Source organism: Carcharodon carcharias, chromosome 4 (assembly GCF_017639515.1).
Source record: "Carcharodon carcharias isolate sCarCar2 chromosome 4, sCarCar2.pri, whole genome shotgun sequence".
Taxonomy (NCBI): Eukaryota; Metazoa; Chordata; class Chondrichthyes; order Lamniformes; family Lamnidae; genus Carcharodon; species Carcharodon carcharias.
The window spans coordinates 136,045,418-136,065,362 of record NC_054470.1 but is presented as its reverse complement, the minus strand read 5'-3'; the positions used below and the strand labels follow the sequence as shown (position 1 = coordinate 136,065,362).

General features: G+C 46.0%; 1 protein-coding gene across 9 annotated transcripts in view; it reads right to left on the bottom strand.

The window, feature by feature from the left end:
• Positions 1-19,945, bottom strand: part of mctp1a (multiple C2 domains, transmembrane 1a) — a 733,548-nt gene that overhangs the window by 407,903 nt on the left and 305,700 nt on the right. For all 9 annotated transcript variants that reach the window (XR_005942877.1, XM_041186933.1, XM_041186932.1 and 6 more), the window contains one exon: positions 15,645-15,775. Coding sequence is in view for 8 of the 9 variants with exons in the window: in XM_041186933.1 (XP_041042867.1) it covers positions 15,645-15,775 (131 nt within the window). In the remaining variant the exon portion in view is untranslated. The remainder of the gene's footprint in view (positions 1-15,644; positions 15,776-19,945) is intronic.

Here is a 19,945-nt window from a genome sequence, read left to right as displayed (position 1 = left end):
GGGGGCTCTGTAATGACAACTGAAGTGAATTGTTGACTTTGCTTAATTGACCTCTTTAAGTGATTATAATAAGTTGTTCTGTCTGTGATATCTTTTGTCAACGTTTACATGTTTATCTGGACAAGGTTAAAATGTGTAAATATTTGAAGCCTCTGTTATTGATACTTAATGCTCTGTCTGATTGACGCTTTCTAGGGTTGTAGGGCTGCAAAAGAATATTTGTGAATGTGTGCTTTTTCTCTCAGCTGTTCTACCCTTATAATTGTTACTACATAGCTCATTGATTATGTAAATAGCTCATACGGGGTGAGTGGACATGGAAGAGGCATGAGTTGGCATTGAGGGGGAAGGAAAAATATGGGGGTTCATGGGGAGTGGCTGGGGGGCATGAGTTCACATGGAAGGTATAACAGGCAATGGGGGTGGGTGGGGGGAGGTGGTGAAGGGTGAGCACCAAAGGGGCTAAAATCTTCTAACACAGCTGGAATGAAGTCCCAAAGAACCAAGGCAGGCTTTCTAACCAGCTCGCCGTGACACTCACCCACCATAGCCATAGACACTCTGCTTCCAGGGTTGGTGAGCCCAACTCCATCTAGCCCCAACACCCCACACCCCCACCCCAAGCAAAAATTGTATGTTTTGGGGCATATCTCCTGATTCGAGCTACCTGCCTGAGTAGCCAAACTTTGACCCAATCTCTCTCAAGATTTGCCAGTATAAACTGTGACTGATTCTCATGGAGTTGGGGAAACCCCATGGACCTTCAAAAATGGTGGGTTGGACCTGGATGTGGATATTCGCCTCCCCCCCCCCACCCCCACATTTCAGACAGGGCAATTTGAACTCAGTACTCAGTTCAACAGGCTCCATTTTGGCTGTTGAAAGGGCCTTAACCTGCAGTGTGGGAGTCACAAATTTATGCAGTAGACATAAACACCCTCGAAGGACTGATAAGATCTGTTTAACTGTCCTGATGTGAAGTTATTTAAAAATGAAAAAAAATTCTAGAAGTTGCAATTATCTCAGTGTCGTGCCAGGGGTTGGGGGGGGCATTTTTCTGGTTTCACTGTTTGATTAACGAAGCTATCAAAGGCTTAGCTGTCTTTGATGTGGGGTATGAATAGAAATTTTTATGTTTTAATTATAGATTAAGGACATTAGCTTTAAAAGAAAGGCTTTCATGATGGCAGTTTTTTTTTTTAACTATCAGGTCTGTGTAGTGAGAGCTGTATTAGATTTTTGGAACTTTATGTTATTTCTACATGGTTCCTGAGATCTGCCCAGGATGGATACTGGGTAAGTTGACACGAGAGTATAAGGGGCCATGATGGGGAGGGGGGGAGTGGGTCAGAATGAGTGGGTGTGAGGGGATGAGGTCTAGAGGGCCTAAAATTTTTTAACAGAACAGGCACAAAATCCTAGAGAAATGAGGTGGGCCTTCTAAACAGACTGCCTCGACACTCAGCCTTCCCCACTCTGCTTCCAGGATCGGCAGGCTGGCCTCCATTCTGCACCCGCAACCCTCCTCCCCCACCTCTGCCCGCAGCAAGGATCTTGACATTCAGGGGCCATTTTTCCAAGGTGGGTCCAGTGACTCAGGAAGCTTTCTGACTTGAGCTACCTGCGTTGGCAGCAAAAATCTGGCCCGTCATGTCTAATACATATTTATCTCAGGCCAAAGTTTACAGACTGGACATCAACACATGACATCTTATTATATATGCAAAACGACAAAAAAGAAGTCACTGGGTAGCGGGCGGGCTGTTCAGGAGCAGTTGCGGAAGGGCGCATAGCAGATCGGCGTGAATCGCCGTTTCCAAGAGCAGTGGGAAGGGGCGAGTGGCAGCAGGAGTCCAATGACCACCAGATCCAATGGCGACCTGGTGGCCTGTTTAAAAACAGCGCAAGCAGCCTTCCAAAGGCTGCCAACAATGGCGCACAGAAGGATGTCCGAGAGTGCTCTCGGAGAGCAGGCCAGGCAGGAGGGCAGGTCAGTGGGGCAGTTTGCCCCAAGATTTTCAGATGAGTGCCTCGCAGCCCTTCTCAAGGAGGTGGTAGCATGGCGTGACATCAGAGTGCCAAGGGGCAGGAAGAGGAGGCCACCACCACATGACAAAATATGCCTGGGAGGAGGTGGCAGAAGGGGTCAGCTCCCACGATGTCCCACCTGAGTGCAGTGCCGCAAGTGATTCAATTACCTCTTGCGATCAAGAAGGCATGGCCTGGGTCACTTAGCACAGTAGTTAAGTTGGCCCCTCCTGGCCACGCCCCTCCAACTCGGAATTTTGTTATTGCTTTCATTCATTCACCATGTGGCCTTTGCTGGGTGGGCCAACATTTATTGACCATGCCAAGTTGCTCCTGAGAAGGTGGTGGTGAGCTGCCTTCTGTATCCACTGCAGATGAACACCCACAGTACTGATTTGGGGGCGAGCTCCAGGATCTGGACCTAGGCAGAGTGGCGGAACACCGAAACATTTCAAAGTTAGGATGCTGGCTGACTTGGAGGGGAACTTCCAGGTGGCAGGGTAGCCATCCATCTCGTTGGTTTGGAAGGTCTTACAGTGTGAGTGGCAAATGTGATGGAGGCAGCATTCGGGCAAGGGGGTCAGCCCTGCCGCTTGGAGTGAGTGTATAGCGGCTCCAGGGTCATGAATCAGATGAGCCCTGCAATGTTTCACGCAGGTGGGGGTGGCAGGGCTGCTAAGGCAATGCAGGTACAGAATGGACTAACCAATGCTCCTCTCTCCTTTCAGGAGAAGGCCGCACACAAAAATGCTGAACAGATGTGGACTGGCAGAGGGCAGGCCCACCTACTCATACTGACCAGGTACGAGCAGGAGGCTCTCGAGCTGGAGGACCACCATGTGCCCAGCTCAATAAGCCACGGTGAGTTTGGGGTGTCAGAGGGACGTGAGAGTGCTGTGCCCTGAGGTCACAATGTCTGTCATTAGAACCATTCCACTGCTGACTGTATCTTGATTTCAGCATCCGACATGGGTTTCCCATTGATAATGGAAGGAGGACCGCATCCTGATCCGGGTGTCAGGCATGCACATTAACAGTGTAACAACTTCAACTAATCAAATGTCCTTGTTCTTCCTTTCACCCTTACAGGAGCACACCTGGACTCAGGAGGCAGCAGGACCACCACTGACCCCTGAGGGCCATGAAGATATACACGCTCCAGCATCACAACATCTCAACCAGAAAGGCACCAGCGCAGAGACCAACACCTCGATGGGGATAAGATCGTCTGCTAGTGTCCCGGTGCAGGGCAATTCACAGTCGCTTGAGGTGCAGGCAGAGACAGAAAGTGCCCAGGGTGCTGACTTGGGACCAGGAACATGATCAGTCGGTAGCTGATGATGTGCCTCTGGAGTCGTCCCTGAGGCGGCAGATGCTGGAAGTCCAGCAAGGTGTGCGGGAGGATCTGGTGGAGATCCATGAGGGAATGCGTGCCATGACCTCCATGATGGAGGAGTCCATTCAGAGCATGAGCAATGCAATGATCCTCATGGTCGAGCGCATTGCCTCTTCCATGGAGAGAGTGACGACACTCATGGAGAGGCTCCACCAGGAGAACCATCTGGGCTTCCTGGGGATGCGCTCGGACTTGCAAGCCCTCACAGAGGCATTGACCTCAGCTGGTCAGTGTTAGTGTGGGAGATGGATTGGGCACCCAGCATCCCAGCTAGGTGCCCATCCATCAATGGTGAGCAGGGAGGTCCAAAGTGACCTCACGTTGACGCAGCAGCTGCCTGTCATCTCTGCGGGCTCCTCTCAGGGTGCTCCGGATGAGGGCAGCAGCTCCTCTGCCCTTCTGCCAGTGACCATGACATTCGATGAGGCTGCGGTGACTGGGGAGATGCAAGCTACGCCATTGGCTGCCCCCTCCCAGGCAGGGCCAGCATAGGCTCCACGGGCCAAAGGACGCCCAGCGAGCTCATCAAGGCCAACAGAACAGCAGAGTGAGCAGGCTGTCTCCAATGCCAGTGACAGCGAGGGCGGGGGGGCACCTAGTCAAAGCAACCGCAAAAGTAAACGTAAATCACCTTAGGCACACCATGGGCTTATCACTGGTGGTTTCCTTTTGCCCCCTGTATTAGTTGTTTTTCATTAGATGTGCTGCTCAACACCGTTTAATGAACTTTCATTTCTGTATTGTAGTGTGCAATCATTAAATGTTTTAATTCTCAACAAGCCTCTGGGTGCTTCATAACTTCTGCAGGTGTTTGGGAACCCATGGTGTTATGAGTGACTTGTTTGTCATTGAGCTTTATTGACAAGGCACATAGTTAATGTTCCTAACCAGACAAAAGTTGCTCTCAGGTATCGAGTATGGAGCCTGCAGCCCTGCAAGATCGTTAACCAAAGCCACCCGGGTGTCCCTGCCTCTCTGCGTTCTCCTGACCATACTTGTCCTCGGACTCACTACTGAACTCATCGTCTGCAGCAACAGCATCTGCGTTTACATCTTCTTCCTCCACTGCACCGCCCCTTTCCAGAGCCAGATTATGGAAAGCACAGCATGCAACCACTATCATTGACACACGGTTTGGGGGGTATTGCAGTGGGCATCAGAAGCACATCTTGAGAAGACCGATGGTTCTCTCTACCACAGCCCTTGTGGAGGTGTGGCTCCTAATGTACCGCTGCTCAGCCTCTGCTCTTGGATGGCAGAGAGGCATCATGAGCCACCTTCTGCATGAATAGCCCTTGTCACCCGGCAGCCATCCATCCATTCGGGCTGATGCACTGAAGAGCCTTGGCACCTGGGAGTGTCTCAGTATGTAGGCATCATGGGAGCTGCCAGGGTACCTGTCACAGACTTGCAGAATCTACATCCTATGGTTACACGCTATCTGCACGTTCATGGAGTGGAATCCCTTCTTGTTGACAAAGGCACCCGGCCACCGGCTGACGCCTTGATGGCAACATGTGTGCAGTCAATCGCACCCTGGACATGGGGGAAGCCAGCAATCGCTGTGAAGCCTCTGGGCTCGCTCCACCTGGCTGGCCTCTTCCGAGCGATAGTGAATGAAAATCAATGCATGCCTGAACAGAGCATCTGTCACCAGCTTGACAGAACTGTGGACAGCTGACTGGGAGACTCCACAAAGATCACCCACTGACCCCTGGAAAGAGCCGCAAGCATATAAGTTGAGGGCAGCCAACGTCACTGGCATGGAGGTGTCCACCCACACAGTCAGCTGATCTCAGGGCCTATCATCTGACAGATGGAGGTCACTGTCTCCCTTGAGAGATGGAGCCTCCTTTGGCACTGCACCTCAGACATATTGAGGTAGCTGCATCGCCGCCTGTATACCCTGGCAGCAAGATAGTGGCGTCTTTTGCGGCCCCTTCCACCTTACATTTCCTGTTGGCCCTGCACCCCTTGTGCCTGCACCTCTCCTCCCACAGGTGGCTCCCCTGGAGGCTGAATATGGACTCCTGGCCTCCTTCCCCTTCTGGCCCTCTCTTCCTCCTCAGGAGAGGTGCCTCCAGTGGAGAGCACAATCCCTGTTCCCAGGGTAAGGGAAGGCTGCCTGAAACCTGCAAGGCCCCAAGAATTATGTTTCCTCCAGAGTCCTGACCTGAAGCCTGTTATTCCTGTCAAAACAGCTCTGAAGATATTTGAAGTTCTCCTGTTCACACAAGCAAGTAGCAGTAAGTTTGTAGAATAAATGACCAACAACTTGCATTCGCAAGGACACTCATTGCTCTCATCCCACAAGTAGATGAGGTTTTTAAAAATGTGGCCTACTCACCTGCCCATTGTGCCCGTGCAACGCTCTGAAGATCACACGGGCTGTGAAAAATCGCTGTGTATTAATGGCTCAAGGGCCTTAAGTGGCTCGTTAATTAATAGCGGGCGCGCATCGGAGCTCATAGCGAGCCCGCCCACCGAAATATAGTGATGGTGCGCAGTGACATTGGGACGCACACCCGACGTGATTGTGCATTATTTCACGCGTCGGCGTGTCGGGCCCACCCCCGCACGCCCACAGCAAAATTCTGCCCACTGTTTTGAGCTCGGGATTCACAAGCAATCAGAACTGACCTCAGGAGTTTATAAGTAGCTCCGTTTCTTGGATTTCTCTATTTAACATGGTGGCAATGACAAGGTCAATAATTAAATAGTACAACAGTGCTCCAAACCTGTGACAAATTACTAGCTCATTTACTTCCAAAAACTATAACATTTACAATTGTTTGCATGTATTTTTTTTCTGGTTCACTAGTGTAGCTACCATGATGTAGTTTGAAATGTCTCCTCTGACCAGTCCTGTGCATCACTCTAAGTTGCAACACACATAGGGACTGCAGCAAATTCATGATCAAATTGCCTCAGTTGTGGAAACCAGCACTTGGTCAAAAGGGAAGTTGGATTTTAGCATTTGTTAGCGCTGGAAATCATTGAAGGCCCTTTTATCTAAAAGTGGTAAAGCCTGCTACCTACTGGACAAACTAGATAACTAAAGGTGAAAATTACCTTGCAAGCAAAATTCTTAAGAGGAGAATGATACCAGTCTTCCTCCACTGACATAAAGTTTAATTTTGAATTCTACTTTCTTAATGGCCTTTATCACAGTCCAAATTCAAATCTTGGTGGACTGACAACACAAAACTACATTAATGTCCAATCCCACTCAGAGAAGCCACAGGATGCCAGGTGGGAGGAACTGAATGTTATGCATTCATTAGGAAATGTTGGGCAGGATTTTCCGGCCCTGCCAGTGGCAGGCATCATGGCAATTGGGACTGGAAAATTTAGAGTGCATCCAAAGGTCAGTTTCCCACTGGCGTAAAAATGGAATCCAATTTTCCGCTCCCGACTTTCATGGCAGGTCGGGATTTGCATGCCTTTTCATCTCAGGAATGCTCATTAAAAGCCCATCTCACTGGAACCATCTCCCACTCCAAATCAACCGGCCACGCTGGTAGCTAATGAGGCCGGGATGAATCATGACCGGTTATAACTGACGTGCACCTGGCGAACTGCATTTCACTCGCGATTTAGAGATTTCTGCATGCAGCAGTCACCTAACTTTCATTGCACTCAGCTCACAGCTGCTCTGACTTGGCAGGAGGGGGTTGTCTCACTGGAGCACAGGAAGGAAGGGGTGGACAGAGACACATGACTGGAGGGGTCTGAGGTCTGGAGGATCTGAGGCAGTCGTCGGGCAGTGTGCACTATGCTACAAGGCTGTGCCTGGCATGCATGTCCTGGTCCCTGTCCAGGGAGAGGGCTAATCAGCTTCCAGTGATCCTTAAGGGTGTGCTACAGCTGCAAGGGAGGATCTGGGAATGGAATACCTGAAATGAAGGAGCCCAAGGGCATCAAAATGGCTCCCTGGCTTGGCGATGGAAGGTGATCATTGCATGTTTATGTTCAATCATGGCTCTATCCAACTTTTCCACAGACACAAGGAGGGGTACACAATGAAGGCAGCAAGCAAAATACATTGCCTTTTTCAAGCTCTCATGCAACTGAGGAGAAGAAGGGCTCACGTTGCCGTCAGGCAAGGCAAAGGGAATAGCCTGCCCTGAGGAACATGGGCCAGCGGTGCCCCATCAAGAACCTGAAGCTGAGGCCGAGAGACCAATTCCATGGAGGCATTTGGCATAGCCCAGGGTGTACCGAAGACACCTTTCATACTTGCAGATGAGTGAGAGACAGTGCCATAGATGCCTTCACTTGTCAAAGGATGTGGTGGCTCACAGCTGCCACATTCTTCAAGAGGATCTGACATTGCAGGGACTGGGAGGCCATCCATTGCCAGTGGCTCTAAAGGTGACCGCTGCATTGAACATTTTTGCAAGCATTTCGTTCCAGGACTCCACTGGGGACCTCTGTGGAATATCACAATTCCCCGCTCATAAATGCCTCCAAGAGATCAGCAACACCCTATTTAGTAAGGCACTTAATTACATCCAGGTCTCTCTGGATGTAGGCAGCCAGGCTGCCAGAGCAGTGGGATTTGCTGCAATCTCCAGCTTCCCACAGTTGCAGGGTGCCATCGATTGCACAGATATAGCATTATGGGAGCAGCCACAATGATTCAAGAGGAAAAGCTTCCACTCTCTCAACATGCAGCGGATCTGTGACCACCAAAAGCAGATTATGCAGGCCTGTGCAAGATATCCTTTGTCACTCACAGGTGTCACAGATCTTCAAGGGTTCTCAGCGCATTCAGAGTTGGCTCATCAGTGACAAAGGCCGTCCCCAAAAGACATGGCTAATGATGCCCGTTCGGCATCCACAAAGTGCTTCAAAGTAGAGGTACAATGTGGCTCATTCTGTGACACGCTCCTTGATTAAGCAGACTATTGGCATGCTGAAGATGTGTTTCCAATGTCTGGACCGGTCAGGCAGTGTTCTCCAGTACTCTCCCCAGAGGGAGTCTATGTCATCGTGGTTTGTTGCACTCTACACAATCTGGTTGTCCAAAGGTGGGGGGATGAGTCGCCACATAGAGAGATAGAGGAGCTGCACATCTCCTCTGATCAGGAGGAAGTCCAGAGGGATGAGCTTGATGAAGGTGAGGATGTTGAGGCCCCAGAGGAAGAGGCCACAGCATGGGACAGAGACAGCAAACATACCCATGAGATCCTTACAGCCACAAGGTTCCAGGAAGATGAAGATGACTAGCTCATATGAGCCTCTTTTACCTGTGCCCTCCATGCAGACTCAACATTAACACCTTCTTTGTAATCCTCAGCATCCCAATGAAGGACATCAATCTTAGAATGAGTAATCACAGTCCTGCGTGATAATGGCCTCATCCTTTGAAGGCTAAGCAGCCTCTAGAGCATGTAGCCATTCTGTTATGGGATAAGAATCTACCAGCGCACTGTGAAGAAATTAGACATGGTGCAGTCTTTTCAAGCATCACGCCAATATTTCACTGTCTATGGCAGCCCTCAAGAGGCAAAGGCAGCATTGCAAACCTCAGTGCACTCATGGCAATATGCCTGGAACGTTGCAATGTGCCTCAAGGAGGACAATTATCAATCACTGATTCTTGCGTGACCATTTGGGGACTGATCTGAATCTGGATTGCGGCATCTCTCCACAGGCCATCTCTCAGATAAGAATAACGTCTGGCCTCATTCTCATACTGAGTCCCCAGTGTGAGATCATTCTTTAGGACGCTGTCACTCTCAGTTATGGGTGCAAGCCTGTGAGTCAGGTCACCTTAGTGTGTACAGAGAGAGCTTCAGCAGCACCATCGTCTGATCACTGACAAAAACTCATGAACCACTCTTCGTCTGGAGCTTTCCAAGTTCACATCCAGCAATGCCTTGGCATCTGGGTGTGAAGTGGCCCAGTAAATGATGTCACTGCATCTAGGTATCACTTAGTAATTTTGTTGATAATAAAGTGCACACATCAGATGTAATGGAGCTTTGCTCTGATCCTGTTTGAGGCCTCCACATTTTCATTCCAGCAGTTTCAGATATATGCATGGAAACCTGGGACACTGATGTCACTGTCATGATCAGATAACCATGTCAATTGCCCTTCTGAGAGCTAGCTCAGGGATTCTATCAAGCCACGTTAGCCAGACCTTAAGGTCCAAAGTGTCCTCTAATTTAATAGGGTCAGGAGCTTGGACACGTACATCTGATCTCACATAGCTGTGGCCTTCTAGCAGACATTTCATGAGTCACCAAGTTTTAACTAGGTCCATAACTCTGCACCATACAGGCGGAGAATGGGAGCTACCATAGGGGTGATGTCTAGCTGTACACGTGGTCACGACATCATGCTCCAAGTCACCATGACCGGCTACGGTCCCTGTATATTACTTGAAACGTAACCCATACCCAAGCCTGATAGACATTACATGGAGGCCATTGAAAGATGCACTGAGTTAAAATGACTCCAATGTGGGTCACTATTAAAACCTGTAAGATCCGCATAGACCAGTTTTCAGCACAGCAGCATCAGGAGAATAAAGAAAACTGCAAAATCTATACCCATGGAGCCACAATATGATCGTCTGATGCATGTCTAAGAAATGCACTGCCCAGCCACTATGTCGAGACAGCAAGAGGCTTTGCTCATATTGCTGCTGTGGAGAAAAGGCAACTCACTGTACTGGGGGGGACGCGGCTGTTACACTTGGATGACCTCAAAGCTTTGCATCAGATAGAAGAGCCATTCACTAGATGAGACTTTCAGATAAGAAAAATATATTTACAGATGTGCAAAGTGAGCGAACACTCATGCCACCATTGTGCTCTCAATATTTCTTAATTTTTCTTACCCTACTACTATGTCAAGGTGCATCTCCAATATCCACAGCATGGTGGAGGCAGCCTGCTGACTGCTATGCCCTGTTGCCTGTGATAACCTGTTGCCCTGGCCTGCTTTGGGTTTCCTGCTGTGTACCTGCCTCAGCCTGATCAGCTGGGCTTGCTGGAGTCTCAGGCACAGGGAACTTGAAGTGGCTGGACAGCGCAGGAGAGTCCTGTATGGATTGCCCCAGGGTGTCTGGCTGATGGTCCTCCTCTCTGTAGTGCCCGATGGCCCCTCCCTGACTCCTTAAGGAGAAGGGGCTCCAGGAGGGAGATCGAGGTTCCCCTCTCACAAAGCCACTGATGGATCCCACTCATGGCTATAGCGATGGTGTGCAGGTTCGAGCTGGCAGTGAATGAAATGCCAGTAAATGTGTGATGGTCTTATGAGTGTGAGTTTAGACTGATATGATAGTTGCCTTACCCTGGTGGCATAGATGAAATCATTCATCCATTTTCTGCACTGGATGGCTGACCTCTTGTGTGCAGCGTTGGCAATGACCACCTCAGCCACTACCTCCCCAGCCGGAGTGGTGAGGCTGATGGCCCTCCTGCAGCCAGAGTGGAGGTACAGGACATCATGGCAGGCCTCCACAGCATCCAGACAGCATCCCAGGCTGAGTCACTGAATCGGGGGGCTGCACCTTTCTTGGCTTTTGGAGCCATGTCTTCACTGGAGCAGTCCTGGGCTGCAAACATTGAGAAGTGTGTGTGCGGCTGCAGTTTAAATATGGCGCCCTGCATGGGGAAGTGGCAAGGCAGTAGCATGGCAGGCAAATTGGAGGCCACCCACCAGCAAGATGGCATCTTTCTTGTGGCTGCATAATTAATGAGGTGGGAAAGGGACAATACGCTATGAAAATCTTCCACTGCAAAAAAAAAACTTTTATCCTGCCTGCTACTGCACTTTGTGCAAAGCTAGGACAATTCTGCCCTTAGTCTCTGGAGCAGAAAATTCCACCTGTTCTTTTGTGTTCCTGGCTTAGAAATTTGATGCCCCCCACCACCACCCCCTCCCTCCCATGCAGTTCGGCCTCGAAGATTTAAGTGTGGGGCCCTGCGACACCAGCAGCAACCCTCAGGTAAGTAGCTGTAGGGGATCAGGAAGGAGGGGGAGATCAGGCCAGGAAAGAAGCAGATTAGAATGGAGACAATGGGTTGGGAGTGTGGCATGGTCTGGAGGCTGGGGATGGGTTGCCGGCAGAAGCTGGGATCAATCAGGTTAAGGGTGGTACAGTGGGAATGGGGATAGGGGTTTGCTCCCAGATTGTGGGCAGTCCAGCTCCTTCTGGTTCCACATTCAGGGGAAGTATATTTTAAAATCTTAGCTCATTGGCAGAGGCCTGCTGTGGTCTCTTTAAGAACTGCCTGTTAAGTCACACGTGGACCTGGTTCTTCTGAACAGGGGTGACCCGCCACCAGCCGTATTCAGGGCAATCTAGCATTGCAGAGGGTGCTGTAAACAGTTGTGAGCCTCATTACTGCAAAGGGCCTAACACCTGTTTTAGATTTGGGCTTCGGACACTTTTAAAAAAAAATTAGCAATATGGCAGGAGGTGCACTTCGGGCTTGTAATGTGCATGCATTTCCTGCCTGCCATATTGGAGGCTTAGGAGGTTATAGACTGCCTGTAAAACACCCATGATTTACGAGTTTTTATCTGAACCATTCCATCTGGTAGTTTATTGCATGTTTTGATCACAGTTATCCACATTCTACAAAGGCTGTTTTATATAGAGCAATCACAAATCTTCAGTCACCTCAGTCAGACCCCAAAATAAATTTTGTGATTCGCACATCAACTTGTGTCAGCAGACCTATGAAAAGCACCATTAAGTTTGAATGGTTGATTGAAGTTTGACTGTAAAGCTCAGGCTACTTTCACACTGGGCTTCGAGTAACTGCAATGTTTTGAAGGAATGGTGGAGTTTGCCATCTACTGGACAAAATTATAAAATCAAATGCAAAATGTCCCGAAGAAGCATCTATGGATTCGAAACGTTAACTCTGTCTTTCTCTCCACAGATGCTGTCAGACCTGCTGAGTTTTTCCAGCTATTTTTGTTTTTGTTTGAAAATTATAAAGTCACCTGTTTGACTTTTCAGGATGTTGCGTAAATTTTGCAAGAATCCATTCCTGGCACAGAATCTCCCTTGGTGCGAGGCAGATCAGGAAATCACGCATGGAGTCAGTGCACCTAATTTGCGATGCTCCTGACTTTCTGGCGATCCTCTGATCTCTTTTCTCACTTGAGCCACGTGCCTTGCAATGAGTTGAACTTCTCAAATGTAAACATAGGGTAGATTTTTCGGGTCGGCAGGCAGCCATGATCAGTGTTGCCAGGGAGCGGCCGGGAAACGGACCACTGACTGCGATCGACCCCGACTGCGACTTTACGCTGGCTAGACAACTAACGGCCAGTCATCGTGAAAAGCACGCTGAAAGGCTCAGCACTGCCAGGTGGGGGTGGGAGGAGGGCGAGTGACATTTGCACGGGCGCGGCTGAGCACGCAATGATAGCTCCCTGAAGGCAGAGAGCTGCCTCAGGGAGCTGAAGAATTTAAAACCAATCAATAAAGATATGAAACTGCAGAAAAAAATGTCCACACATCATCTACATTTTCATGTGAGTGAATCTGATGAAAATTCTGTCCAAACATTTTTATTCTTTTTTAATTAATAGAGGAAACCTCATCCCGCTGTTGGATGAGGTTTCATCAAAAATGCAAAGTCCGACTGGCAGATTCACCCGTCCGCCAACTGTAACATCGGACGGGTAGCAAAAAATCGCCGTCTATTGCTACTTTAATGGCCTTAATAGGCCTCCTAATTGTCAACGGGCACACTGCCGACTCTTGCGCATGCCTGCCGATCAAAATATTGGGCGAGTGTGTGATGATGTCGAGACATTTGCCTGACTCATTGCGCACTATTTCACATTCGAGCATGTAGGCCGCACACCAAGCGGAAAATTTTACCCATAGAGTGGTCTCACCTACAATATATAAGATAGTAAATCTGGAGTTTAGAAGGAACACTAAAGTTAAGTTCAGAGGAGAGCAGATCCTAATGATATTGACAAAATACAGGAAGATGAGAAAAGTTGAAATGAAAAGGCTAAGAGAAGACAAATTAGCCACAGTTATTGATCTTGATCATTAATTTGGAGTTATCCATTGGCTCCATGCTAGTACTTATGTCTCTAAATCAGAAAATCCTGAGTTCAATCCACATTCCAAAGACTTCATATCATCTAAGTCGGAACTTCTGTGGAGTACCGTGGGTCTATTTGAAGAACAGGGAAGTTCTTCCAGTGTCCTTTCAAATATTCATACCTCAAATAACACCTAAAACATCTTTTATTTTTGTTACTATTTGCGTGACCTTGCAGTGTACAAATTGCTGTTATGTTTCCTTCATTAAAACTGTGACTACATTTCAAAAAATACTTCATTGGCTGTAAAGCATTTTGGGATGTCATGAGATCATGAAAGTTACAATATAAATGCAAGTTTTCTTCTCTGTGCTAGTTTGGGCACCAGCACAAAATGGGATATATAACCAGGCTAGTGCCCCGTGTTCTTCAATTTCCCATTTTGTTGTGCCACTATGTGAGTTGGAGGCTCAGAAAGATTGATTCCACATGTTTGTTGTGGACCAATGCTATAAAGTTACTTTGGAGATCTCTTACGCCTTTGAAACATTTAGCCAACATTTTGCGGTTTGATAAATACTTTTGGAAAGAAGCCTGACTTGTGATCTGACTACATACATATGTTTAGAGAAACTTCAGCAAAGGACTAGAAAAGTATATCAGCCAGAGAGATAGAAAGACAGCAGCTTCCACTTTCCAAATATATGTGTTTAGCAGAAATTAAGCTCAGACAGGATGCCTCAGGTTAATCAAGGCGGCGGAATCACAAACTAAAATTGTATGACAAATAGCAGAATGGAAGGCATAATGGAACTAGGATGTAGAACCAGATCTGTCAGTTGGGTAAAGAATGATGTATGATGCATTACATACCAACTACAATAACAGTTACTTCACCAGCACAGACAAAGACATCAAAAGCTAAACCAGGGATAAACAACAAAGAATTCTCAAATACCATGGCAGTGAATTTCCTTGGGACCACCGTAACTTCAGCAGAAACCTCATTTACTCATTGAATGTTTGTCAAAGTTGTGGCAATGGAAAAGGAGAAATCCCAAAGAAATTCAACCATATCCCTGTTGGCTAATTCATAAAGATAAATTTTGCAAGGATGTGCTCTTGCAATGGAACATTGCTCAACATGAATTTAAGGATTGGGAAAATGTGTCTGAACGTTAGTGTGCTCTATGAGCAGCACATCCAACTAAAATTAATCCCAGAACGATTTGTGTGGGAGGTTGTACAAGAGGCAGACATGAGGCATTAACTAAACTTAAAAGAGTCCAGCAATATAAAAACGACTAGAGGTGAGGAACAGATGTAGGAAATTAGCTGAATAACCACCTGATCAAAGATATGGGTTAGTCAGGAGAAAAAAGTACTTGGTATTTGGCATTGCTGTGGAAGTCCTGTGGCGCAGTGGGTAGCATCCCTGCCTCTGAGCCAGGAGCTCCAGGTTTAAGTCCCACTCCAGGACTTGATGGCCAAGGAAGGTATGTTCACCATGCAGCCAAACAGGATGAATATCAACTTGTATGTAAAACCTTCCAACACATGCCAATGGCAGGCGGTAAAAGAGGGAGAGACTCCTGGTCAGCCATGTGATGGAAAGAAGAGTGGGGTCTCCACCATCACTATCCATAGTTCCAGACTACAACATGCATATAAAAGTGTATGTTGCTTCAACATCTTGGACTCCCTTGAGGGGGTGGTGGTGTGGATCAGTTGACCAGACAGCTAGATTGCTTCCAAGCATGGGGCTCAATCCTTGTTCTGGCTGGGGTGGACTCAGGACCTGCCTCCTCCTTTCCCTACCTGAGGTGGAGGTCATGCCGCTGTGTGTCGGACCTGCCTTTGGGCAGAGAACTGAACAAGAAAAAGACTTGTTGTTAATGTGACTTGATTGGTAGAAGAGGGGAAGTGGAACTGTTGCTGATAATGAATATTGAAGCCACTAAGAACGTTTGCCTAAGTAAATACAAAGATATTGCTTATAACTAATAGTGAATTAAAAGGTGAAATCAATTGAAAGATTTAATTTTGCTTGACAAAATGTTCTAGAGAGTTATCAAGGTTGGGAGATGAATCACAGAGGAATTCAATGAGTTGAAATAAATATATTTTACCTACAGGAGATTGATATCAGGTGACTTAAGAGAGCCAAAATATTATTACAGACCTGCCAATGAAGTCATCCTTTTTCAATGAGTCCTTGTCCCACACAGTGATGTCTATGATGCCATCCTTTTCCTCAGCAAGAAGGAAATCAAACTGCTCCCTCCACTGAGGATTCAGAGTTTTTAGAATAGCCTGAAAGATTCAACACAAATTATGCTCAGATTTATCTGGAAGACAGCATCAAAGATAATCATGGATAATTTCACTGTACACTGCCAACAGATATTAAAATACTGGCCAAGGGTTTCTGCTTTGGCCTCAACTGGTGGTTTGGGTGGAAATTGCACTCAAAATTGCATTTTGAGCAGTATTTTGTTCCTCTCAAGTTCCTGTTTTCAAGTTTTTATCTGTGCAACTGAAAATGAGTTTATTACAAACCTTAAGCATTTTTAACCAGTGTCTAGTCCACCACCTGTGAGTAACCTGATCTTAAAGAAATGAAAAGAAATGAAAATCTACTCAACTAGTTACATTGGTATACAACAGGCAGTTTCTAAAAAATAAATTAGAAGAATATTGAAAAGCTTCTATACCATCTTTGTGCCCCCCAAAAGATTAATTTTAAGAGACTCCTTGAGGGCCTACAAATAGGTACAATTAGTGGAAGCTCACAAATGTGATTAATTTGATCTGAGGCACAGCCAGCTTTGTGGTGTGACTGGCTTCTAGTGTGATGATTTTTTAAGCTAGTGCAAAAGAATGCGGAATCTTGATTAGTGTTGAATATGATTTACACTTAAAATTTTTTGATCTTTTATGCTGATTTGGCAGATTTTGGGCGAATTTCAACAAATAAACCCAGTGGAAACTTCAGCCAACTATGTTTGCAACGATCAGAGCCAATGATAATGAGCAAATATATTTGCATCAAAACTGACAGCAAAATTAGTTACATTCTCTTGGCAAAACTGCAGCAATATTAAGAAAAGAACTGGCATTTATACAGTGTTTTTCATGACCACATGGTGTCCCGAAGTGCTTCTCGGTGAGCTACTTTTAATGTGTTTTTTAATGTATAATGTATGTAATGTATATAATGTATAAACTGTTGCAATATAGGGAAACACCAATTTGTGGACAGCAAAGACCACAAGCAGGTAATGGGGGTAATTTTGGACTTTAGTGGGTATGGTAAAGTGGCAAAAACAGATCGGATGACTGAGTTACACCGTACCCAATTTTCCTTGAATAAACATTGATCAGGACACCAGGAGATCCCCTGTGCTCTTTTTCAAATTGTACCATGGTATCTTTTGCATTCATCTGAGAGGGCAAATGGTATTTTGGTTTAATATCTCACCTGAAAGACGGCACTTCTGAAATTACTGCACTGAAATATCAGCCTACACTCGGTGCTCAAGTTGCTGGGGTATGACTTGAACCCAAACCATTCTGGTTCAGTGGTGAGCATTCTGTCACTGAGCCAAGGATGATGTATGATCAGTAATAACATATTACTTTCACATTAGCTGTAAATAATGCTGGAAATAGTGCTTGGTCAGTTGAACATATAAAATGTTTATTCACTTTTGCTTAACTTGTTAACTTAAAGACTATGACGCCGTCCTCTGATCGAACAACTGCATAGCCTGAAGCCAATAGGAATTAGTCATGTTCTCAAGCAGAGATAAAAACAAAAAACTGCGGATGCTGGAAATCCAAAACAAAAACAGAATTACCTGGAAAAACTCAGCAGGTCTGGCAGCATCAGCGGAGAAGAAAAGAGTTGATGTTTCGAGTCCTCATGACCCTTCAACAGAACTCAAGAGTTCTGTTGAAGGGTCATGAGGACTCTAAACATCAACTCTTTTCTTCTCCGCCGATGCTGCCAGACCTGCTGAGTTTTTCCAGGTAATTCTGTTTTTGTTTATGTTCTCAAGCAGGTTCGTTTCCTGCTAGGCATTAGGAGGTATTTAATTACATACATAATTGGTGGGACCAGATGTTTACAACTGAAATCATGTTCCCAATTGGCAGCAGATTTAAGAAGATAATACCTTGCTAAGGGCAGTAGGCATGATTCAGATTTCATTTAAATTTAATAACTTTCCCGATAGCGCAGGAAAGAAAGTGAAGTGTCTGCCACTATTCTGGGGAGAAGTAGTCAATTCATTGTCATTCCAAACATAATCACCATGTTGTCTTTAGATTTGCAGGTATGGGGCTAATTAATCAAGACACACACATAGTGAAAATCTATATCACAATCTATTTAGTTGGTATATTTTCTGTATTTACTGCACCAAATCCCTTTCACCTAACACCCTAGTGCTCAATTGGCAGCTGGTCAAAACATCTTGTTTTTAAATGTCTCATCCATGCTTTCAATTTCATCCACTGCCTCACCTCTCCCTATCTCTAATTTCCTCCAGCTCTACAACCCTCCGAGATATCTGTGCTCTCTAATTCTGATGTCTTGAGCATTCTAGATTTTGATTGCTCCACCATTGGTGGCCTTCATTTACCTAGGCCCTAAGCTCCAGAAACAATTCAGAGAAGGTTCACCCGGTTGACCTCAGGGGTGAATGGGGTGGGTTATCCATCAGGAAAGGTTGAGCTTATACTCACTGGAGTTTATAGGATGAGAAGTGATCTTATTGAAACATATACGATTCTGAGCAGGCTTGACAGAGTAGATGCTAACAGGATTTCCCCCTCCCTTCACCCGATTGAGAAATCTAGCACCGGGGGAATAGTTTAAAAATAAGACACCTCCCATTTAACACAGACATAAGAAGGAATTTCATCTCTCAGAGGACTATTAGTCTTTGGAAGAAAGAGTGAAGGCTAGGTCGTTGAATATATTCAGCACTGATTAGACAAATTTTTGATCTACATGGCAGTCAAGGGTTATTGGGGGCAGGCAGGAAAGTGGAGTTAAGGCCACAATCAGGTCAGCCATGATCTTATTGAATGGCAGAGGAGGCTCAAGGGGCTGAATATCTTACTCCTGTTCCTTTTTCTAATGATCTTAAGCTTTTGGTCATCTGACCTAATATTTTCTTATGTGGTTCGGTGTCATATTTAGCTTTATAATGCTCCGTGTAGCACCTTGGAAAGTTTTATTATGTTAAAGGTGCTATATAAATATAAGTTGTTTTTGTCATTGTGGCTGCTATCGTATTTTTAAGTTTATTCCCTAACTTTATTTTCTTTAAAACTGAACAACAAACTTCTCCCATTTTATTTTCCTTGACTCAAACTTAAGACTTTCTGCTAATCATAGCTTAGTAGCAGACCAAGTGGCAGTCTTATACTGAGGTGCTTATTATTATAAATGGATGCATTCACATTCATTGGGCAAGTTAACTGAAAAATGCATATCTGGGACTGATCACAAAGCAGGAATCTCAAGTGATTTCAATATTGTCATAAACCCTGAGGGAAAGTAAATAGTCTTTAACTGTCCCTCCAATTTTCTCCCCTTCTCTCCTTAAAGTGGAGATTCCTGATGGGTTACAGTTTCACACAACCTCTAACATCTCATCTAGGTAGCTATCCTCCATACAGTGTGGACTGTGACTGGTGGTAGACTATTTGACTATTGGGTCACTGTTGAGTGCACCAGACCTCATCCTGTGCCCACCTGTATGCACTTGCCAATGTGAAAAATGATTAGGAGTTGGAACCTTGGCTGATGTTCTTCTCTCTGTTGATCAAGTGACATCAAGGTTGTCATAATTAAGGCCAGCACAGACCAGAAACGAATAGGGATTGCACACCAGTTGATGGGCATTTATTAAATGATTCATCAGCTGAGCAATTAAATAAAAGTACTGTGTAACCCAAATGACTTCATAACAGTCCCACATATGTTTGAGATTACCTATAATATGCATTGATCACATTTGAGATTTCATGGAATATGCATTGTTCACTTCAGGGGGTAAGATGTTGGTGGGGGGTAAGTTTTATTATATTTTATATCCCTATTCCTTGTGATGGCAGGATTATAGCAGGCATTGAGGGAATAACTGATCCTCTACACATATATCCAAAATATACAGATTATCTACAAAGATCGCTAAACAGGCCAGTGAAGAGAATAAAAGCAAATATCTGTGGATGCTGGAAATCTGAAACAAAAACAAAAATACCTGGAAAAGCTCAGTAGGTCCGACAGCATCTGCAGAGAGGAGCACAGCCAACGCTTCGAGTTCTGGTGAAGAGTCATATGGACTCGAAGCATTGCCTGTGTTCCTCTCCGCAGATGCGGTTGGACCTACTGAGTTTTTCCAGGTATTTTTGTTCCAGTGAAGAGAATATTCACAGAGCCTTTTGTGTCATTATTATGCATTATTA